Source organism: Nelumbo lutea, chromosome 8, assembly GCF_056320005.1.
Source record: "Nelumbo lutea isolate HS-2025 chromosome 8, American lotus-T2T, whole genome shotgun sequence".
NCBI classification, from domain to species: Eukaryota; Viridiplantae; Streptophyta; class Magnoliopsida; order Proteales; family Nelumbonaceae; genus Nelumbo; species Nelumbo lutea.
Genome location: NC_142691.1, coordinates 8,446,875 through 8,469,543, shown reverse-complemented (window position 1 = coordinate 8,469,543; position 22,669 = coordinate 8,446,875). Strand labels below are relative to the sequence as shown.

Here is a 22,669-nt window from a genome sequence, read left to right as displayed (position 1 = left end):
ACATAATTAATTGATATTTCAGTTAGACCACGAATCAAACCAAACTGAACTCGAAATGATTTCCGGTTGGGTTTGATTAAATTTTTTGTCAGATGCCTTCAGAAAAAAAAAAAAAAAAAGTCAGATCGAACAAAAAAATGAAAACCATATATTTCAAAAATCAAATCAGACCAACTTATAAACCAAATAGAGTAAATCGAGTCAACTTATTTGGTTTGATTCCATTTGATTTCCGGCTTGACAACCAAATTTAAAGACGTTGTTTTGTTCCCACACATTGAGAATATCTCTTATATTTTATATATTCTAAATATACGGTTGGATGGACGGACGTGATCGGCAATGTATCGTGAGGGTGACGCTTTTAGAACCTATGATTCAGATTGTTCACATCTGCGCCTCACTTGCGTCCCGCATGTACATTTCAGCGTGCATTGAGAATATCTCTAAAAAATTATCCTCGAGAGATGTTTTCAATACACGGTTGAGATATTCTGTGGGTGCCCGTCGGGCGCGCTTTGTGGGGCGCAGATATGAACTCACCGGTTTCAGCCGTCCAAATCTGTCCAAATTCAAACCCTTTGGGTCTCGCCCTGATAATTAAGATCGTACGATCTTGAAGCGGGTAGATTTTGGTCTACGACGCCAAGACGCTTTAAGATGGTCCTCCATTTTAATGGTCCTGATTGATATATACCAGACCCATCCTCCGAGGATCGATGGCGTCAATTCAACGTTAGACTTTTGTCCGGTCCTTTTGTAATTTAATCCAAACATGAGGAGCATCTGGCAATTCTCTTTCTTTGTCTCGTAGTTCTGTTATTTACAGAGAAATAAGCAAAAGTGGAGGTATCTATCAAAAAAAGAACGTAACAAAACTGTAGTTAAAATGAAATTTTCTCATTTCTAGAAACTCAAATCTAATCGTCCATCGGCTCCTTCGATCGTAATCAACGGCCGAAAGGAGCTTCTTTTAATTTCTGGATATACCTATATACGCTTCGGCTTTCTCTTATATCTAGTTTAGTTAAATAAATAATAAGAATAAATAAATAAACAAGAAATTGTTACATCTCAGGAAGCGTTTTTTCCCCTGAATGTAGTAGAAGCTCTCCTCTCCCCCCACGGATCCCCAGAATCACATCAGCGAAACCCTAATTCTTTCCTCTGAAACTCTTTTTATCCGTCTTCGATTGTGTCGTTTTTTCCCTTCTTTGATTATTGTGCTTGACGTCTAGGAAGAAAGTTGATTTCTTTATTTATTTGCCTTCCATACTCAGTCGATTAGGGGGGTTTTGTTTGTATGGTTCTGTAAAATCAAGGTTTTGTGAACGAATAGATAGGGGTTTCAGGTATGAGATTTGATGGATGAACGATGCCGGAACTGCGTAGCGGAGTGCGCAGGGGCCGGGCAGCAGCACAGCCAAATGCGATCGGAGGGGAGAAGGTGATTCCCAAGACCAGAAAGAGGCGAACTGCAAAGAACAAGCAGCCGATCGATGAAAATATTGTGAAAGGTACTGTTCCGTCTCCATCATTACAAGCTAAGGAAGAGGAGAAGGTTCTAGAAGAAGGCGGAGTCGCCGGAGGAGTCGGCGGCGATCTTGTTGGATTGGTTCGCGCCGAGGAGGAAGGGGTAGGAGAAAAGCTGATGGACAATTACGATAGTGGAGCGAGAAGCGCTGACAAGGCTCCTGGAGCGGAAGATGAAGGGAGCACCGCTCCGCTTCCTGAAAAGGTTTGCTTTTTAGTTATTCTCTTCTCTTCTTTAATTGATCATGGCTTTGGCTCGGCATTTTCGGCTTTCATCTCGTGGAGATTCTGATGTGAATTGCTTGGTGCTTGAAGGAGCTTAGTTCATTTTTTTGTTATTTAGGGGCTTCAACTCCTTGGTTTTGCCAGGGAGTTTACGATTTAAGCCACTTGGAGATTATTATGTCTTTGTCTCTATTTTGGTTTTTGCTGATAACCACAAAGGGAGCATTGTTAATAACCAGTAATTTGAACCATGGAATTGAGCTTTATTGCAACGGTTTTCTCATTATATGCGTTATTTACAGTGTTTTTGGGACAGAAGATATGGATTATGGAGTGACGCCAAATGGGGCTTAAGAATTTAGACGTAGTTTGTTATGTATTCTGTTAAAATAGGGGTTCTCTTCAAATTTCCGACTTTTCTAGCGTTGGAAAAGGGGAGTTATTGGGTTTCGATATTTGGTATCTTTTTTACTCTTCTGTTTTAAATTTTATGTAAAGAATTGCATTATGCCCACTTCAAACGCTGAAAGAATGGATCTCTATGTACTGGTTCTTTTAATCCTTTGTTTGATTTTGTTTGTGTGTGTGTGTTTGTGTGTTCTAAACTATGTCCATGTATTCTGCTGGGATGGTTCAAGATGTAAACCTAAATTGCAAACTAGTTAGTGTGAACTAGGGGAGTTAATTATTAATGGTTTGGAAATGTTCGTTCATGACCTACAGAGACCCCTATGCTATATTGCTAGCATCTAATTCTTTTGGTCCCCCTCTCTGGGTTCTCCCGTTTTAATGGCAAGTGTGCAGATGCCAAATAACAATACATATGCTACATTGCATTTGAGTCGTTCCACTGATATTTTTAACTGCTTGCTTTATCTTATACAGGTCCAAGTAGGTGGTTCCCCAGTATACAGAATAGAAAGAAAGTTGGGCAAAGGAGGATTTGGACAAGTTTATGTTGGTCGTCGCATTTTGGGTGCAAGTACAAATGATAGAACTGGGCAAGGAGCTGTTGAGGTATGCTGTTTGCTTTTACTAAAGGGTTTCATCTTTTAATAGTGTATGAGTAGGAGCCAATGGATTCCATTTTGTTAATATATTTTTTGCTCTGTGTGAGTTAGGTGGCATTAAAGTTTGAGCACAGAAGTAGCAAGGGATGTAATTATGGACCACCCTATGAGTGGCAAGTGTACAAGTATGTCACTTTGTAACTATGACTTGCATAATTATTTAATATCATGAATGGATCTCTCACTAACATCCTGTGGTGTTTGCTCAGCACCCTTGGTGGTAGTCATGGTGTGCCCAGAGTACACTACAAGGGCCGTCAAGGTGACTATTATGTCATGGTATGTTTTAGTTGCCCCTTACAACAGTGTGCTCTTTTCTTTTTCTTTTGTTTCGGATTGCTTTTTGGTAACACTCTTTAATCCCCATAGGTTATGGATATGCTGGGACCAAGTTTATGGGATGTCTGGAACAACAATTCACACACGTAAGTTCTCTGAAACTGGTGTGAATGTGTTTATGTCTAGGATTCCTTGGTAGTCTTTGATGAATTGTTATTTATTTCTGGTTCATCATTTAATTGAAACTCTACCATCTCAAATAAACTGCTCTTTAAAGAATTGACATTTGTATACTTGTGCAAATATTGATACTTTTAATAACTGCAGGATGTCCATCGAAATGGTTGCATGTATTGCAATTGAAGCAATATCAATATTGGAAAAGATGCATTCCAGAGGGTGAGATGTTCTGTCATAAGTGTGGATTATGCAGCTTCCTTTTTTATAATTGGCATCTCTTTCAGAATTCTTATGGTCTCCTAGTGCTGTAAAATATTTTATTCTCGGTTTTTAGACTTTTAAGTATGATGTTTTGATTTTTGACAGCTATGTGCATGGGGATGTAAAACCTGAGAACTTTTTACTTGGCCCCCCAGGGACTCCTGAGGAGAAAAAACTATTCCTTGTTGATCTTGGATTAGGTAATTGATACATATACAGATATCAGCATTGATATTATCGTAAAAAGAGTAGTATCTTATTCTTTATCTTCTGATTTTGTGGGTATCAGCCACTAGGTGGCGGGATGGTTCAACAGGTCAACATGTTGAATATGACCAACGACCAGATGTTTTTAGGTACAATTTTCAATTATTATTTTTGTTGTTGTTGTTTTTCTTGGTTTATTGATAGTTTTGGCATATTGGCATTGTGGTCTTGCAGGGGAACAGTTCGATATGCCAGTGTGCATGCTCATCTGGGACGGACTGGAAGCAGGCGAGATGACTTAGAGTCACTTGCTTACACTCTTATTTTCCTTCTCCGTGGTCGTTTACCTTGGCAAGGATACCAAGTAGGTCCATATAAACTCTAGTGTAATTCTGTACAATGTCTTGCACTTGCACTGCTTCTGACCTTATTCTTTATAGGGTGAGAATAAAGGGTTCCTTGTGTGCAAGAAGAAGATGGCAACATCTCCAGAGACACTCTGTTGTTTTTGCCCAGCCCCCTTCAGACAATTTGTTGAGTATGTTGTGAATCTCAAATTTGATGAGGAACCAAACTATGCAAAATACATTTCCCTTTTTGATGGGATTGTTGGGCCAAATCCAGATATTAGGCCGATTAACACTGATGGTGCACAGAAGGTACTCTTTTATGCTATTACTTTTCATTCCTTTTTAACATTCAGTATCAAGCTGATATTATTCTGAATTTCATTATTGGATACATCTAATGTTTGGTTACATTTTGTGAAGCTTATCTATCAGGTTGGCCATAAGAGAGGGCGGCTGACAATGGAGGAAGAGGATGATGAGCAACCAAAGAAGAAGGTTCGGATGGGGATGCCTGCAACACAATGGATTAGTGTGTATAATGCCAGGCGGCCTATGAAGCAACGGTATGTATGCTTCATTTGTCATGTGAATTTTCTACCAGAATTATGTAAAAGTGGGTGTAAATATTATTGCTATTTATTGTTTCAGGTATCACTATAATGTGGCAGATGCAAGGCTTGCACAGCACATTGAGAAGGGAAATGAAGATGGGCTATTTATAAGCAGTGTGGCATCATGTTCAAATCTATGGGCCCTTATTATGGATGCAGGCACTGGTTTCACTGCTCAAGTTTACGAGCTTTCACCTTATTTTCTTCACAAAGTGAGTAACTGCTTGCACCATCACCCTTGTTTCTCATATGTATTCGAAACCAACATGATGTTTGCTTTTCATGTCCTTGCATTATTTTTTTTTTTTATAAAAAAGTGTTTGTGAGATTTTTTTTATTGGAAACGGTAACTTCATCAAAATGTTACAATAATCTCAAAGTACAACTGTCAATCACCCCCTATTATGAAGTTGACCCAAGTTACTTACTCATACAACACTGCCCAAAATATGTTCTCCCTTACTGTCCCTTGTTTTTCTGGTATCCGCTAAGCCCATTAGCTGACCTTCTTGTCCACTTGAAGCACACACCAATCTCCCTCGTTATATAGAGTATTTCCTTTATCCACTGTCTATATTTCCATGCTCCCAAGCAACCTGACTGCATCCACCCCATTAACAGCTTAGAGTCGCCTTCAATCTCCATTTGTGAGATTCCATATTTGCACTTATCACTACATTGTTGATACATTTCTGGACTTATATTTTGTCAAGTGCATGTATTATGCAAATTAATCAGCAAACTAATTGTCTCTGTTCATTTTTGTTCGTTTGAAGGAATGGATTATGGAGCAGTGGGAGAAGAACTATTACATTAGTGCAATTGCAGGAGCTAATAATGGAAGCTCGTTAGTAGTGATGTCTAAAGGTTAATCTCAGTAATTATTGATATTTTGGATTTTTGCAGTTTCTATTTTGAATTCCTAATAACTGAAATTTATCCATTGATCTCAGGTACACAGTACGCTCAGCAGTCCTACAAAGTTAGTGATTCATTCCCATTCAAGTGGATAAACAAAAAATGGAGAGAAGGTTTTTATGTCACCTCCATGGCCACCGCAGGAAGTAGATGGGGAGTTGTTATGTCCCGTAGTGCTGGATTTTCAGACCAGGTCTTGTTGACTTATTTGATGAATATATGTTATTTCAGAAGACATTGGGATTTAGAGGTTATTGACACTGATGTTGCTTATGATTTCAGGTTGTTGAGCTAGATTTTCTGTACCCTAGTGAAGGTATCCATCGGAGGTGGGATAGTGGCTATCGTATCACAGCAACTGCTGCAACTTGGGACCAGGCTGCCTTTGTTCTTAGTGTGCCTAGAAGGAAGCCTGCTGATGAAACTCAGGAGACACTTAGGACTTCTGCTTTTCCTAGTACACATGTCAAGGTAGATTCATCACATGCATTAGTTTCTTTGGTTCTATTATGCAGTGATTTATTGTTGGAGACTGAAATTACCTTGTGATTGGTGTTTGCAGGATAAATGGGCTAAAAATCTTTATATTGCGTCTGTTTGCTATGGCCGAACAGTTTCATGAGCTTCCAAATTTTGTTTATTTGTGGAGATGCTTTGAGACATCATTTTTGAAGATACATGGTTCTGACACGTGCAAGCCAACTCTTACAACTGTACCACTATGTTGGGAAGCGTGAAATCTTTTGTTTTCTGTAGCCAAATTGCTTGGTGGCATCCAGGCTAGAAATTTTGATGTGAACCTTTACTTAACTGTATGTCATTGCATCTCAGCTGCTACTAACACCTTGTGCAGTGTCCATGTCAAGTGTCTGGAGATGCTTTTTGCGCTAAATGTTCATTATCTAAAGTCTTAGGGGATGGTGGGCTATCTTGCTAATTGGTAAATTTGTATAGTGTTGAATAATGATTACTTGATTGAAGGCATATGCACAGGTCATGTTTTGATTACTTGTAATGGTTGAACACATTCCAAGAAGTGTGCATTCTATGACATGTCATTGGACCTGATCGTTTTTATCATGAGTGACTATGAGTTCCAGTTTTCTCTCTTTTTTTTTATTTTGTTTTTGAGTTTTACATGTTGGTTGTTCAACTTATGGTTCTGGGAATTGGGTATAACCAAATGGGAATAAAAATGTATTTGCATCAATTGATGCTTTAGCTAATGGCTCTTATTTGATTTTTATACATGGGGAAGATGATGCATACCTTTCCCCACTTTTCTATTTCAGCAGAAGCAGTCAGTGATGCTACTTGTTGATTGATTACTTGTCAGTTGACTCCTGCACAAGCATATTGTTGATTGATGGCAACTTAGTGATGCTACTTGAATATAATTCCTTTTTATTAGATTAAATAATAATGAACCTAGTAAGCCAAGCTATTCTGTTGCTTGTTCTCTCCTGCCCTTCTTTAATATGGACAAGGTTATTTGGTTCATGAACACGACTCCATTCTATCTAATCTGTTTCCAAAATCATAAAGTTATTGTTGGTTATGGTCGATGCTTTTGGAGTAGCTTGCAAATCAAATATCTATCCCTGCTACTAATGCTTTACCAAATCTGTTGAGTGCATTTGGGCATGCCATTGAGGAATGAAAGACGAGAGAAATTTGCATGTGGTTTCTGCCACATTTTATGAATTCAGAAAATTTTATCTTGAAAGACTGAAACAACTTCTCGGTGGAACTTTAGCAGCAAGATGCATGTGTGGTGATTTCATGTTGGATTGTAAAACAAGGGACAATTTGTGTAAGATGCATCTAATGATTCCTTTTACTTAGGCATGTATTGCAATAACATCATATCATCAAGGACACATCTCTGCTTTCCTAGTTCCCGTATGTCTAAGAACATTATATTGTGATTTGTGAGTGATTTAGTTTTTCCTGCTAATATGTAGTTTGTGGATGTTCAACTATCTATCAGAGTGAAAATTCAAAAGCAGAATAAAGAAATCCTGTGTGAGAATGATCCTATGTCCAAATATTCAAGGAACTGACCAAGTTGCCTCTTGGAAGGTAAGTCCATATCCTGTGTCCAAATATTTAAGGAACTGACCAAGTTGCCTCTTGGAAGGTAAGTCCATATGTATCATGTGAAAACGAAGGTTCTGTTTACAATTCCAGGTTTTCAAGTAGTTAACCTGTCTTGTTTTAGAGTTGTAATATTGATGTGTAACTCTTGATAATATATTCTTTCTTTACTGATGTAGTAATTTGTGGTTTTGTTAGATCTGATTTTACTTCATTTTTTTAGTTGTTTTTCTCAGGACAATATGCTTCATTCACTTGGCTTGAGGAAAATTAGTCCCCTGCTATTTTGGTGCATTAAACTTGTTCAGATCAGTCTACAAGTATATTGTAACCATGGTGGGTACTAACGTTTGTAGGTGCTTTTATACACCAACTTCTGCTAAATATAGATTGATTGAGAAGAAAACATCATCTTCTATCTGTGTATCAGTATATATGGTTAAGAGCCATAATCCAGGGTTGCTGGCAATGGTAGAACAACTTTTCATTATTCTCTTTATTGCCACCGAGCTTGCAGGTAAGCCAACTTGCTCTTGATATTGGATTACCTCAACCATAATATTTGGCTCTTTCATATGATTAAATTACTGCTGTATCTTCACTATATAACGCCGATACTTTGATTTCACGTCCAGATGGCCATGTGAAAGTTTTAGTACATCTCTCTCTCTCTCTCTCTCCTTATACACTATTATTATATTATACTATAAAGTATAACATAATAATATTTTATATTATTTTTGCTATTGATAAATGATTTTAACCAGCAATAGACTAATGCCAAGGAAAACCAAGTAGAATAGGAGTTGGCAGATCAGCAGGATACAGTTATTAGCTTCAGTAATTGGTTACTCTTGTACAGGCTGTTTCTTCTACAAGTTACCAAGGTTCCCTAGGTTGACATGGATTCTAGGCAATTGGTTATGTGTTCATGTGAATTGTGTTGCTTGAGTTATTCTCCTTTTCTTTAGGTTAGGCAAGTCCTTGTCATCTCTGAGGTTGTATTATATAAAGCCTTTTTTTGGTGCTTACAAGGAAGCCCATTGAGATTAGAAGCGAGCATTCACTTATTTTCTCCTTTTGTGAATAAGTCAGCTTGTCAATATGTCTTCTGAGTTCCAAAAGGGCTTTCTAGATGGATCAACAATTTAAATGATTGGACATTCCTTATATTTTTCTTTCCTATATTTTGAAATAAATGAACGTGTCTTGGAACCGTAGGATGGCTTGGATGGGAACTACTCTTAATTGTTGAAGTTGTAAAGCTAAATAGTTGAGAATTAATTATTTCTACAATTAAAACCTTAAACAAAACTGTATAAGCCTTTTGGAGGAGTTTAAGGACCCAATTGATAATGGAAATTTTCAACTTTATGATATTGAATAAATGATAAATCCATGAAGACATAGGTCCATATGCTTTTTAATTGTTTAGTCCTAATTTATTAAAACCATGCGCTCTTGGCGCTGATCAAATGGGAAAAAACCAGTGCTCTTGGATTTACGATGGTGCGAAAGAAAAATGGGGGAGGGAGGTTGTCCTTGGTCCATCGATACAACAGGTTTGCGGAGTAAGAATTTGACTAATGGTCATCAGAGTGTTGCGATTTATTTCTTGGAGGATTGGTTATATTAGTTAAGCATGCGTGGTGTTGGAATAGGTTGGTGAGGATTTTTTGGTCGAAGTTGAGGGTAAACAATACAGCTCGTGTACTAGAACTAGGAAACGCAAAGGGTTCGTCTTGGTCTGTGAGTATTTGATGTTACTTGTAATATTTACTTTGATGGTAGTATAATTTTGAGTGGTTTTGGTGTAGGGTCTAATGGGTACTCGCTCTAACAAATATGCAGGAAACATAGGATCACTCGCTCACTGCGTCGTAGGCCAACCACCCTCCGCTTTTGAGAGCAATGGGTGGTTGTCAATGACTCCATTCCCTCGCTCCTAGTTAAAACAAAATCTAATGTGTGAGTTTGTATAAGGATTTGCAAGCGTACGCTCACTGCGTTCGCTATTCCCCCAAGGTCTTTCGTTTTTTTGTTTTGGAGTGGTCGGAGATAGAGATGCTTGTGTAAGTCCTTTTTTTTCTCGTGGTTTATTGTCACTTGTCATTATACTCTTTTTTCATCTATCCTTCTTATTTTAATGAAAATTTCCTTTTATTTATGATGTATTTGGACAACAGCCACTTCAGTCTTTTTGGAAAGAGTGTTAATCTTATTCTCACGTTTGGTTGCAAATTCTCTGAAGGGGAGTACCGGCAGAGCACATGCTGTTTAAAATTAAAAATATTGAGGATTTTCTGGTTTTATGAACAGTGCCGAGCTGCCGCCACATCGCTGAAAGCTCATGGATACATAAATTTGAGTCTCAAGAATGGCGGATACAAAATAGTGTTTTTTTTTTTTTTGGTAACCCCTTGAGCTCTTTATTGGGATTGGGGTGGACTGTGGAGGGGAATGAAATTTAAGGCAATATCGAATGGAGTGGCCCAGCACTCATCACGGCATGGTCAATTTCTGGTTGAAAATCAATGGATTTTTTTAAGATGGCTAAACACAACCCCCTTCAGTGAATTTTGATGAAAATCCTTTCACCTGATTGGATATTACTTTTATAAAAGTGCTAGTTAAGTGGTGATTAGTTTTTCCATGTCATGTCTTTTCGTCTTGGGAAAATCTATAATGCAAGAAATACATGTGTTCTAAATTTGAACATGTATGGGCTGCCTCCAATCTCCAGCGATGAGAGTAACACTGGCATTCACTACCTGATGCACGAAATTCCCCCAAGTATGGTGATGATGACCTATTATGAGCGTTTCAATATACCACTAACCAATGTCCAATGCAGTGAAGTGACCATTGGCCACCACTGCTGTTTGTTTCAGTTTTCTCTCTTAACCAACTCCTGGCTCGGCTTCGATTTCACACTTCAAAATTCAAATCACCGTTTGACATTCGTACCATTTGACCACGCTTCATTTTCAAATTTCAATAGATACGAGGTGAAATTAATCGTGCGAGGGAAGCATATTAAATTTATTACTATTTGTGAATGGTCTCTCGTCTAATCTAGGGATGAAGCTTTTGGCTTGATTAATAACTATACAATTCCGCATTAATCATTTGCCATTGCATTGCATAGAGTGCGAAAATGGGGATTCCTTATTGCTGGTCAATTAATTCTAAGCTTTTTTTTTTTTTTTTTTTTTTTGCTGGAGGAATTACACATTTAACGTGCCAACGATCCACTTAACATATCCCACCCTGAAAATCACCAGCAATAACTACAAGCCGCCCGACAAACTCAATTACTCAACTGTCACTTATATTTCGTTTTAATCAATAATTCCTTACATTGGACGGTTAAGAGTTGGATCAATCAGCAAGGATTACTGTTCCTGCTAACTTAGATTGTTTGTTAGGACTTGGGACCCTAGTGCCTTTTATGGCATATTCTTCTGATGAAGCGGGATTTGCTCACAGAGCTCTCATACTGACCTCACAACTACATTGGGAACCTCTATCCATGAATAACAGCATACAAATGCGCGGCCGAGACATGCTGTGAGGAGCAGATCCGGTCTTATAGTGATATACTCATGTGCTGGTAGCCCAGTACTATGTCCAAATGGACATTTAATTGTAATCAATTGCACTTGGCAAAACTTGCATTCAATACCAACTCTTGGTAGTCCATATGCTATATTCCCTATATTGTCTTCTTGACATCCAGTAATTGCAAGCCAGTTGTAATAGCTATTTTACTCATCCACAAAAAAAAAAAAGGCATTTTACTTGGACTATTAACTAGTAACACTGTACAATGAAGCTCCATTCGGTTTCAGTTTTCTTACGACACAAGAAATCAAGCATACTAGCCAGTCATGGATTGGGTGATAACCTAATATGTTGGCCGGCGACATAATCTCCTCAAACGAACTCTCTCCTGGCACAAGGAACAAAATGATATTAATTATAAATGGTAACTGCTTATATCAACTTTGATATAAAGTATCCCAAAGAAGCTTTTCTCTGTGATTTTACAGATCCATGTCATTACGAGTACCTCAGTGCTATCATGGTCATAGCGAACCAAGAATAGGCACCTGCAACCCCTTATGTCATGTAGTTTCCTTTGTATTTCCAAAACACGAGCATCATAGTAGATTGCCTGGTCCTTTCTCTCCTGAATGTTGCCCCAAAACTCTTAAGCAGACATGATAACATGGTGGAAAGGGGAGGGAAGGAAATTTCAAAGATATCTATCTCAAGTGAATACGAGCTAGTTAAGTCTCTCACCTGGAAGCAGAGGACAAGGTCTCCAATCTTGACCATCTGACATTCTGAAGGCTCTAAAGGAATGGACCGCTCACGGACTGCCTTTTTCACATTCACCCACTCATCCTCCTCCGCACCAAATCCAACAAATCTTACACGTACTTCCTGAAATAGAACAAAGACATAGGATGTAAACTTGAGAAATGTTGTGTCAAGGACCTCATATAAATGGCAAACCCTCTATTTGAATCATTCCATGTAAGAAAAGCTCCACGTCATTTGTGAATGCTATCTAGTGGAAATAATGTAGGGCAATCATTTGGAAATGGTCACTATCTGAAAGGACTTCTGACGTGGGATGCCCCACAACTACCAGTGTAGGGCATCATTTTATCTCTTGATAAATAGGAGATTACCCCAAGAAAAGTTCCACGTCATTTTTCAATGCTTCGATAGGCATCAATAATTCAACACAGATAATAATCTGCTACGCATCACTATCAGATGTAAAAACCTTGACCCTTGGAAGTAAGCTTATGTGAACTCAAATTGCATGGTGAAGCCCATATTGCTACTCTTTTAATAAATTTGACATTGAGAAGCATATTTCAACTCTATTGAAGTTCACAAAACTTCTTCCGCTGTTAAGAAAACGGATAACCTAAACACTGTTGTGCAACATGTCTCAATCACAAGGTAACAGGCTCTATCCGGCTCAATTACCAACAAGAAAAGCTCCCTAACAACTACATCACCTGTTGCAGATTGAGTATGATTGACAAGCACCACTCTTGGATCAAGTGGCAATGTCAGGGAAAGGCAAGGTGAGAGAAGAATCCAGAAGCACCAAATTTGTGGAATTGACAACTGATGCACATTCCTCAGAAGTATATACCAACTTTCATGCAACTGAAACATTCAGCTTCTAAAGGTTTGATTTTAGAATATTAGAACTCAACTACTAAAAGTAGGATACTTACAAGTTCTCCTGAACTAAGAACTCTGTGGGTGAGAAATACAGCAACATCATACCTGCAATGCCAAATAAATTTTAATTGGCCATCTGCGGGGAACTAAAAAAGAAATAGGGCATGCCAGAGTTTGTGCTTTTATTTACCAACATTATGTAGCATATGTATAAAAGCATGATTTGGGATATGTTATATACTCATATGGATAAAGGAAAGACTAATTTGCAGAAACTGATGGCTCAACAGACAATAAGCTAAATCAAGAAATAGAGACAAGTTAGCATAAATAGCGGACTGGTGGCTAAAAGATATAGCAGAAACTTGCATTTGTCAATGGTAGACTTAATGGCAGACCTGGAATAACAAGATGTTATCATCACATTTACCCAAACAAGACACTATTTGTAATGTACTGCATATAACTTCAGTGTTAAAGAAAAGTAGCCACTTTATTATTTGATTGGTTCGATAAGTTAAATTTGTATTTAGCTGTTCATAGAAAACTCAAAGCATATGATGAATATCACTAGCCATAGATACATCAAGCATATTGAAGATGATTTTCTCTTTTTAAGGCAAATATAATGTCAGAGAATTCACAGATGCCATAACATAGGAGTTATAACCAATTTGTTGAATGGAAAAAGGCGAAAGGAACAAATTAATCTTCTTGCTGGCAAAGAATGCTAAATAAACATTCAACAGCCTGCAAAGAGGCACGAAAGTTACCAGAGTTTCCCTCTATCAGTTGACATAATACCATGGGCTTTATCAACTATTGCATCATACAAGATTACAAGTAAATTTTTGAAATAGTATCCATCAGTTCTCACTTGATTGCTATGTCAACACTTACCATGCCCCATCTTTTGATGACCTAGCTTCGAACTCCAATTCTGATAGATCTGGAATCTTTTCATCTGATTACAGATTGACATAAATAAGACTAAGCTTAATCTTTAAAGATGGCCACCACTGAAAGTCAAAAGGCACCTTAATATCACCAAGAACACCTAAGTAGTGTTTCATTATTGTAACTGAAAAAAAAAAGATCCACTGAGAAAACATGCCAGACAATTATAATCTGGTTTCACATTCATAACAAAATTTCATACGAGATGTTGAAAAAGTAAGCATCAACCACCACAATGATAGTCAAATACTCAAATATATGCCCTTTTAATCTAATAAATAATAAAATGATTTGTTATATTCAAAGGAGAGATGAGGAAAGAAAGTTAAGTAATGGAGGAACAACCCCTCCCTTACACAAGGGTTGAACATGCATATTAGGCTATGGACCCAAAGGAGAAGCTGGGCAGCTACAGAATACATCCCTAACAATTGTATCTTGTTTACGCCCCTTGCCACATTGTTAGCTGATATAGGCATCCACTGATACGAGGTGTTCTCAATGCACACATTGCAAGGATAAAGGGTTCAAGAAGCTTGCAATGAAACAAATATTGATCATGTCATCTAGGAGTTGGTTATAAAAGAATATGTCTGCTGATTTGGATATAGCAAAAAATATAATGAGAAATGGAGACAATTGAGTTTGAAATTTGCAAAATAGAAACTAATAATAATTTAGAGGGATTCACATTACACTCATGCATGAGTAAAAGGTATACAAGCTGGTAATCATTCAAATCAGTATCAGCGTGGAAGCTCATCAATATGGACAGTGCAACCAATGAATTGCACCATCAACATGCTCAAGGCTACAGCAACAGAAAGCACAAGCAACCAAGTGTGGAAAAGGTAGAAAAAAGGAAACTCATCAGTGCTATCCTCTTTGGATGTATTATGCATGATGCATTATAAATGACACAAGACATTACATTGCAATTCTTTTAAGTTTAATTTTTCTATTGTTTATTCTCCATACCAAGTATAAAAGGCTATTGCTTGGTGCGATGATAAAACCTCAGGCTGACAAGTGTGAGAACAGAAGTTCAAGTCTGAGAGCAGCCACTTTGTGCAAAAGAAATGCCAAAGATTACGTTTGTATCCATTCGACCACTTCCAAGACCCCAGATAGCCAGGACCGACATTGGCTAATAATGGTCTTTTTATTTTCCCATACCAAGTATGGGCTCTTAGTTAATCATATTCAATTATTGTAATGAGCTGGTATATGAATCAGCCATATGTCCCTCATCTTGAAGCTGCTAATAGAATTCATACTTGAAGGGTGCCCCAGGTAGGGGAATCCTCTATTTTAATCATGGGCATTTGAAATTATAAGCATTTACTGATGCAGAATGAGTGGTTCATTTAATGATAGGCATTCTATGTTAGAATATTGTACATTTTTTATGGCAATTTAATGTCCTGGCAGAACAAGAAGTAACTGGTTGTATTGAATGTCAATGCTGAATATAGAGCAATGGTTCATGGAGTTTTTGAGCTGATTTGGTTAAAAATTCTTTTTTAAGTGACCTTGAAACTGGATTTGAAGGACCTATGAGGCTATAATATGATAATCAAGTTACAATTAAAGTTAAACAAACTCCAGTTCAGCATGATACAACAAAACATACTGAAATTGATCAGCATTGTGTAAAATTACACAAAGTCTGCATGCATTATGTAAAATCTGAGTGCCAGTTTGCTAACACCCTCACAATAAAGGATTCTAAACCTATGTATGAATTATGATAACTTTTTAATCGAACTAGGCAGGATTTACATCTCTGCTCAGTTTAAGGGAAAGTGTTGAATATATTAGCTACTTAGTTCTTACTAATAAGTACATTTCTGTGATATTAGCTTACCAATGAGGGGGCAGAAAAACTCGTCTTTGGCTCCTAATCTTCACTCTTTCTCCCGATCTTTCTTCTTCCCCCATTCTTCTTACTCTTTCCCCATATGTCATTAACCTAAGTAAATCCGATATCCCAAGTGTAAACAGATGGAAATTATCCCACTCAGCACCTTGCATCCCTAAAATCTTCTCTATTGTATGCACTTCTCCCACAACAAGAACAGTGTTCCTACTTAAATAATGTGAAGGCAAATATGAGTATGTCTATCGAGGTATAGAAGTAGAAGTATATTTGTTGAGCTTTTTTATCACTTACCAGGGTTTTGCCCTTCTCAATACAACTGTACTAATCAATAAAAAGTAATCATCTTGTAGTCCAAGCACTCTTCAGGATTGTTGATGTAATGAGAAGTCAATTCTACGTATATCAGCAACCATTCATCCAATAGGAGAGTATACACTGGTTCAACACTTCAGAATGCACTTAGCTTCATGAAAATTAAGCCTTTTATCAGTGAAAATTAAGCCTGCATGCAAGGTTCAAAGTCTTGATATGATACACCCTGTATCAGACATATTGTATCGTATCTTTAAGGTACTGAAACACTAGATACACATAATTAAGACATTTGAATACTTTTAAGGGTTAATACCCTCCAATATAGATGTTTTGGCTCAATTCTTAGTTTCTAATTAATTTTTAATCTTATATTTAATGGCCATTTGAAACGCCCAATATGAAAAAATTTTGCATCAAGCATATCCATACTCTGAATGCAGACCCAGGATCCATAAATATGGTGTAAAATCTGTTTCTTAGGACCCCAGTAGAACCAATACAGGACTGGGTAAAGGATCAACAAACATTTGACATTTGAGAAAGCACCTACCATTATCAGGAGCATCAGATGGGATAAAATACCAAAACGCCAATTTTCAGCTTACTTACAATTTGTGATCATCCACGGCCTTCAACCAGGTCCTACAGAATGTGGGCTTGTTATCCCCGATTAGATGACAATATAATAGTCAACACCAGGCACTCAGGCAGGGAGGAATTGACATTGAAAAAATGCAACTGTTGACCTTGAGCATATAATAGATGGGTTTCCACTAAAAGCCAACTTGTCTACTTTCTCAAAATCATTGCCTTTAAAATTTTGATAGCTGTAAGTTCACTATCCCAGCCTCCAGTGGTATTTCCATGTGCAGTAGCCACAACCAAAGAAAGGTGATAGCAATACTCAGGGACGCCAAGAAGATAATGCAGTGGTTTCAAAGAAATATTTTTTTCTTCTTTGTTCATATCTTCTGGGTTTTGGAGAATTATACTTGTACTTGAGATTCAAGTGTTCAACTCACCAGGTGGACTTTCTCTTTCAGGCCATAACAAACAGTCAGAAGTTTATTTTAAAAGAAGAATATTGAGTAGCCAGGATGTTGAATGGGTATTATTATTGATTAACCAAAATGTTGTTAATTAACATCCAAGCATTGTTACGAATTGATGCATAATGATACGGAAACACAGAAGACCATTGTGTGTGAAAACAACTGCTTTTGGAGGAAAAAAAAAGTATTCTAAATTCAAGTTTTTCTTGTTTTTCCTTCTTTTTTTTTTTTTTTTTGGTGGGGGGGGGGGGGGGTGCAGGGGGGGAAGGAAGCATAATGAAGGTGAAAAAAGATAAAGGCTGATTTGCTTTAGCAGAACGAGACCAACAAAACCCAACCAATCAAAACCAAGTTAATATGTCAACATTAATACTTAATGCCATAAGCAAGATAAAGAAATACTGTGTTGCGTACCATCCGGGAGAAGGCATACAGAAAATTAAGACAAGAGGAGAAGAATATAGAAAATTATTGACTAAATAAAGAAAAGATAACATGAAATTAATTATAACATAATTAACAAGTAAACAAAGTACCTTTAGGCCTTTCAAAAGAACCCTCGGGTTGATTGTTTGAATCTAGAGCATTAGGGAGATCAATCGATTCTTTAGGGACAATAGCCAATGAAGGCACTTTGGCACCTAATTCTTGCTGCTTATCTTGAAACCAACTTTGAATCTGAGAGATGATAACAACAATAGAAGCCATGAAACAGTGAAAAAGGTAAAAGCATTTCAAGTTAAGGGCAAGGAGGGTGCAGAATGAACCTGTCTCCACTTTACAACAGGTTTTCCAGCACGACCTGCAGAACGACTGCAAGGATAAACCATGATAAAATGAGAGGTTACTGTGAAAACATCACAAATCTTTTCAAGCAAAAAAAAAAAAAAGGCGCTATATTCAAGTCTTAATTAACCAGCTAATTAATTAAATACCAAAGTTGAATATGGTAAGGATGGAACTCACCTAAAACTGCGTGCAAGCTTTTGGCAGGTATCTTCATTCAGTGGGTTTTGTCCTGCCTCCATAAGTACCTTCTCCATTTTCTCTATCTATTAAAATGGTCAAATTAATCAGTCCTGAAGCTAAGCATTAAGTATAACTCGATAACCAAATTCCGCTCTACATTTCTACTATATTCATTTGGGGGATAAGCAACAGTAACGAGGAATTCACTAATGAGTCAAAAATGTTCTCTCTATCCAAAAGTTGATAGTAAGGTACCTACAAAGATGGCAGTATGCAAAGTTGCAAACTACAACTGCCCTCTCTAAAGTCTCAACATGTATGTTCTTTACAAGTATATCCCAGCCTTGGAGTACCCTACACAAGATTACCCCTTCTAAACACTGGTCTAAATAGAGATTCTTCCAATAGATTTGCAGCTCTAGGAACCCACCTAAATGAGAAATTCTGGTTAGATACTAGTGCTCATGCTTCCCTAACTAAGAATCTTAGTCTGCATGATACGTCTTCGCCTAAATACATCTGTTTAATTACCACTTGACAGTCCCCTTCCACTTGTAATTTGTTTCATCCAACAGTTGAAGCAGACTTTACCCCTTGTAGTAGAGCTAACATTTCTATCTAATGAGTTTCCAACCCCAGTGATCCCTGAGAAACTAAGTTGAATATTTCCCCTATCATTTCTGGTTACTCCTCTAGTACTAGATGCACTTGGATTGCTTAAGCTGCACCCATCAAAATTTAACTTACTTCATCCTAGCTCCTGTACGCTCCATTCCATCATTCTTGCTTGTCTTCTAAAAGTCCTGCAATAGTCTGCCAACCTCTAACTATATTATCAAAAGTAATTCCTTTAAATTCCTCGCATGACAATAACTGATGAGCAATTCTCACCATAATGAGGTCTATCAATAAGTGTGCATTTTGCTTCTTGTCCTCAAATAATCTTTACATTTCTGACTCCATAAGCTCCGCAAAGTAGCAGCTCTAGTAAAGTGCCATGATATTTTTTGCCTTCTCTATGACAAGGTACTATTTGAGATGACTAAATCTCATTCTACATTATCATTTGATAGGAAGAAAACAAACAATGTTTATGTTCCGAAGGCATGTGCATTATCACTTTCTTATATGTAAAGGTCAAAGAAAGCCCCATCACCCGTATTTTCTCAGAAATAATGCATATTATCCTATCTATCCCTCTATCTCTCTTTGTACTAGGAGATTATACCATTGAAAAAGATAACAAAACATGAGATATGAAAACATGGTTTATCGTCCTGTCAATGCAAAACTTCCAAAAATGCTTTTAAAAAGAGTGACTGCACCATGATCAGTTCTTTCTGTGTAATGGTTCTGCCCCAAATTCCAAAGTTCTTGGTCATGAATAAAATTACTTTTTTTCTGTTTTGAGTTTGATAGTCGGTGGCCATTAATCAATTCCCAGGAGCAATGAGTTCTCAAAGGCAGGCAGAAACTATGAATTGATTAAATAATTCTCTCACCTTGCACACTATATATGACTATAAATGTAGTTTAAGCAGAACATTTACAACTAGATCAAGGGATTTGTGGTAGAAGATTATAAAGAATGTGAAAAAAGCTGGAGAAGCATACTATATCTTGAACTTAAACCTTTTAAGTGTGGATGAAATGTATCCTCTGTTCCTTCTTTAAAGTCATTTCCTTTCTTGTGTGTGTGTATGTGTATGTGCGTATGCTATTAATAGCCCCATATCGTGTGAAAACATTATGGAAACTTCTAATATAACATCATCATCATCTATGTGCCCCAGATAAATCTACATGTTCGTATGAACTAAAAAGCATTTGATTTGAGGTGTAAGAATACCCGAATCATATTTCCATGGCAAGTTAAGGAGTTGAAATGAAAAGTATATTGACACCCCAATCCAAACTTACCCAGGAGCCCTGAAACCAAAAGAATTACATAGTAGAATTCCCAATGAAGAGACAATCGGCACACGAAATGAATAAACATAAGGAATACAAACTAAAATTTGAATGCGCGTCTTTGTCGGTTTGGCAGTAAACAAAAGAGCTTTTCAGTTTTACAATGATACGTAGAGTCAGGAAATGGACAGTCTCATTCTTTGAAATGTAGTGGTCCTGCTACAAGAAACATATCCACAACCCTCACCCTTCCAGTAGGGGGTCTAAAGAAAGTATAAGCGAAAAATAGGCGAGTTAATACAGTTTCAGTAGTTCCATTGCGACCCAGATCATCAACTGAGCTACAGAGGTTCAACAGCAGAGATGGAAGATAAGCAACATTACCTCGGCTTCTGTAAACCCAGAAAAAGCCCGACTTTCTCTTGGCCGAAGCTGAACCATTTGAGATAATATACGAAGTACGACAATGGAGTCAACAATCCACGATTTCTTGGGTATTGTCCTGCAAATCAAAAACCCATAAGCGTCGCGCAGAGACAGATACAGATAGGAGGATGTACAGAGCGAAGAAAGGAATGAGGGAGACGGACGACAAACGAAGCCGTTCTTTTTCACCTTCGTTTTAATATTATTTTTTTACTGAAATTAAAAATAAAATGAAAAATACGCTGTTCTAAATGAGAGGGAAATCGAAACTTGCCTATAGGCCCCATACGAACTTACGAAGTAGAGAAAACCAAACTAACCCAGAGCAATGAAATAAAATGTCTAATTGATTACTTTATTTTATTGACAAACTCTCAGAAAAATTAAATAAAAATATTATTTTATTGTCTCTCGAAACCGCTTTTATTAAATCAAAGCATGACCGTATTTCCTTGTCCCGCTTCAAATGTTCCTTGTACGAGGGCAATATATAAGATATGAAAATTTCCGTTCAGCCTCGTGTATAAATCAGAATGGTAAATTTGCTACGTTCTATTTTTTTTATACCCATAAGTTAAAAAGAAAAAAGAAAAAAAACACTTATTAATGGATCATGCGATAGGGGATTCTTCCCAATATGGAGATTTGATATAATTAAATTGAATTTGGATAATTCAAATTAATCAATTAAATTTGGATATCTTATTCATATTGAATAACTAATCGAATTTGAATTCGGATATGATCTTATTTGATTCGATAAATATTCAAAATCGATCGATTATTTAATTCTTATATACAGCATATAAAATATTTAAATGTTTTATACAATTTATATATAAAATAATTAAATTATATAAATAATATATGTATTTTTATATAAATAAAATATTTATTTTATATATTTATTAATTATCTAAAATAATTTATTGGGTGAACTCAAATCGAATTGAATATTTAAATATTTAATTGAATTCAAATATTAATTTTCAATATCTATTGGATATCGATCGAAATTGAATATCGGATTCAAATTTGGATATTATCTGATTCAATTCGATCCATTTACACCCCCTAATTGGAACCTATTCTATTGATAGATGATCCAGATTCAAATCATATAATATTATAAAAGTGGTAACCAATTAAGTGGGTTTTCATCATTTAAAAATTTTTAATTGATCAAAACTTTTCCAATACCATGTATTTCAAGCATTATAAATTTTATCTAAACAAAATAAGATATTAAAACAGAAGATGACATAGCTTGTCTTGCCCCAAAATCCAATCATCCATATACAAGGCACACCAGCTTATCATTTCAGCCTAACCCCAAAAAAAATATTAAAATAGTAAAAATACAACGAGTTAAGAAAAGCAAACATTATCCCATTTGAAAAATTAAGAAGCTGATGCTAGTTTTCTCTAATCAATATATCAATTCATTAGAAACTTGATGAAGTATGGATAATGATGTTCTGTTGATCTATTACTCCATTGGCCAAGCAATTTGAAACACGGTTTACTTCATTTTGGATAAGAGGAAAATTTAAAGACAGTTTATCCTATTCTTTTTCTTTTAAGTTTTAACTTCAAAATTTACTCGAGGTGAAGGGGGCCACCTTAGAATTTATTAATCAGCAAACTTCAAAAGGAAAGTAAAATAATACACGGAAGAACATAGCCCGCCTTATCCCCACAACACTTCCTTACACTCTCAACCCAGCCCACAAGCATTGAAAGCCAAACATAAACAAGAAGAAAATACATTAATCAACATGTAAGACAGTTTTGACGCCTTACCCCAAAACCCAACAAAAGAACACATTTCCTTACACTCTCAACCCAGCCCACAAGCATTGAAAGCCAAACATAAACAAGAAGACAATACATTAATCAATACGTAAGACAGTTTAACCTATTCTTTTTAATTTCACACATGATATTACATGATCTTATGCGGATATTAAACTTATCGAGAAAAATATCAATCAAAACTTTGTTATCACTTTCCAATTCAACAGTGATAATGGCATGATTGAGACTAGAGGTGTAAACGCTATTCGAAAATCTGATTTTAAATTTGATATTCGACATAATCGAATCAAATTTAGATAATTTGAATATCTAATCAGTTGAATTCAGATATCCTATTCATACATACTGAATAGTTAATCAGATTTGAATTCAAATATAATCTGATTAAATTCGATAA

General features: G+C 36.6%; 3 protein-coding genes and 1 long non-coding RNA gene across 10 annotated transcripts; 2 read left to right on the top strand and 2 right to left on the bottom strand.

Annotated features, from left to right (window-relative positions):
• The first annotated feature begins 862 nt into the window (after nt 1-862).
• Nucleotides 863-8,151, top strand: LOC148842535 (casein kinase 1-like protein HD16). Of its 3 annotated transcripts, XR_016103013.1 has the most exons (17): nt 863-1,738; nt 2,644-2,775; nt 2,880-2,953; nt 3,038-3,107; nt 3,198-3,253; nt 3,435-3,506; nt 3,654-3,748; nt 3,838-3,904; nt 3,990-4,119; nt 4,196-4,414; nt 4,526-4,668; nt 4,754-4,928; nt 5,493-5,583; nt 5,670-5,827; nt 5,917-6,105; nt 6,197-6,446; nt 7,599-8,151. XR_016103013.1 is itself a non-coding variant. In XM_088956941.1 (16 exons), the coding sequence occupies exons 1-16, from the start codon at nt 1,376-1,378 to the stop codon at nt 6,254-6,256; spliced, it is 2,094 nt and encodes a 697-aa protein (XP_088813067.1). In that variant the 5' UTR covers nt 863-1,375; the 3' UTR covers nt 6,257-6,714. The 3 variants fall into 3 exon arrangements, 2 of the variants coding, with proteins under 2 accessions (XP_088813067.1, XP_088813068.1); XM_088956941.1 differs by lacking the exon at nt 7,599-8,151 and having other exon boundaries at nt 6,197-6,714; XM_088956942.1 differs by lacking the exon at nt 7,599-8,151 and having other exon boundaries at nt 1,022-1,738; nt 4,538-4,668; nt 6,197-6,714.
• Nucleotides 7,599-10,384, top strand: LOC148842534 (uncharacterized). Of its 4 annotated transcripts, none has more exons than XR_016103014.1 (5): nt 7,599-7,716; nt 7,968-8,067; nt 8,162-8,248; nt 9,583-9,803; nt 9,918-10,384. XR_016103014.1 is itself a non-coding variant. In XM_088956943.1 (4 exons), exons 1-4 carry the CDS (start codon nt 7,666-7,668, stop codon nt 9,678-9,680), a joined length of 336 nt encoding a protein of 111 aa, XP_088813069.1. In that variant the 5' UTR covers nt 7,599-7,665; the 3' UTR covers nt 9,681-9,905. The 4 variants fall into 4 exon arrangements, 2 of the variants coding, with proteins under 2 accessions (XP_088813069.1, XP_088813070.1); XR_016103015.1 differs by having other exon boundaries at nt 7,955-8,067; XM_088956943.1 differs by lacking the exon at nt 9,918-10,384 and having other exon boundaries at nt 9,583-9,905.
• Nucleotides 10,385-11,377: 993 nt separating this feature from the next.
• SHH1 (SAWADEE HOMEODOMAIN protein) lies at nt 11,378-20,647 on the bottom strand. 2 transcript variants are annotated; one of them, XM_088960053.1, is made up of 10 exons: nt 20,413-20,631; nt 19,967-20,046; nt 18,115-18,200; nt 17,916-17,961; nt 17,685-17,826; nt 13,843-13,906; nt 12,996-13,047; nt 12,037-12,180; nt 11,804-11,923; nt 11,378-11,683 (listed from the first exon to the last, which is right to left on the bottom strand). In XM_088960053.1, the coding sequence occupies exons 2-10, from the start codon at nt 19,973-19,975 to the stop codon at nt 11,639-11,641; spliced, it is 708 nt and encodes a 235-aa protein (XP_088816179.1). In that variant the 5' UTR covers nt 19,976-20,046; nt 20,413-20,631; the 3' UTR covers nt 11,378-11,638. The 2 variants fall into 2 exon arrangements, with proteins under 2 accessions (XP_088816179.1, XP_088816181.1); XM_088960055.1 differs by lacking the exon at nt 19,967-20,046 and having other exon boundaries at nt 20,413-20,647.
• On the bottom strand, nt 15,846-16,208 carry LOC148842533 (uncharacterized). The gene is made up of 2 exons (XR_016103859.1): nt 16,073-16,208; nt 15,846-15,988 (listed from the first exon to the last, which is right to left on the bottom strand). It is a non-coding gene; the product is annotated as an uncharacterized LOC148842533 (long non-coding RNA).
• Nucleotides 20,648-22,669: the final 2,022 nt, after the last annotated feature.

Bases quoted from the DNA above. Each gene is read 5' to 3' on its own strand.
- LOC148842535 (XM_088956941.1), top strand. From the start codon at position 1,376: ATGCCGGAACTGCGTAGCGGAGTGCGCAGGGGCCGGGCAGCAGCACAG. The intron at 4,929-5,492 runs GTGAGTAACTGC...GTTCGTTTGAAG, and splicing joins CACCTTATTTTCTTCACAAA to GAATGGATTATGGAGCAGTG. The intron at 6,106-6,196 runs GTAGATTCATCA...TGGTGTTTGCAG, and splicing joins TTCCTAGTACACATGTCAAG to GATAAATGGGCTAAAAATCT.
- LOC148842534 (XM_088956943.1), top strand. From the start codon at position 7,666: ATGATCCTATGTCCAAATATTCAAGGAACTGACCAAGTTGCCTCTTGG. The intron at 7,717-7,967 runs GTAAGTCCATAT...TGTTTTTCTCAG, and splicing joins ACCAAGTTGCCTCTTGGAAG to GACAATATGCTTCATTCACT. The intron at 8,068-8,161 runs GTGGGTACTAAC...TCTGTGTATCAG, and splicing joins ACAAGTATATTGTAACCATG to TATATATGGTTAAGAGCCAT.
- SHH1 (XM_088960055.1), bottom strand. From the start codon at position 20,469: ATGGTTCAGCTTCGGCCAAGAGAAAGTCGGGCTTTTTCTGGGTTTACA. The intron at 18,201-20,412 runs GTAATGTTGCTT...CCATTTTAATAG, and splicing joins CTGGGTTTACAGAAGCCGAG to ATAGAGAAAATGGAGAAGGT. The intron at 13,907-17,684 runs GTACTTTGTTTA...ATCTGTAATCAG, and splicing joins TTCTTTTGAAAGGCCTAAAG to ATGAAAAGATTCCAGATCTA.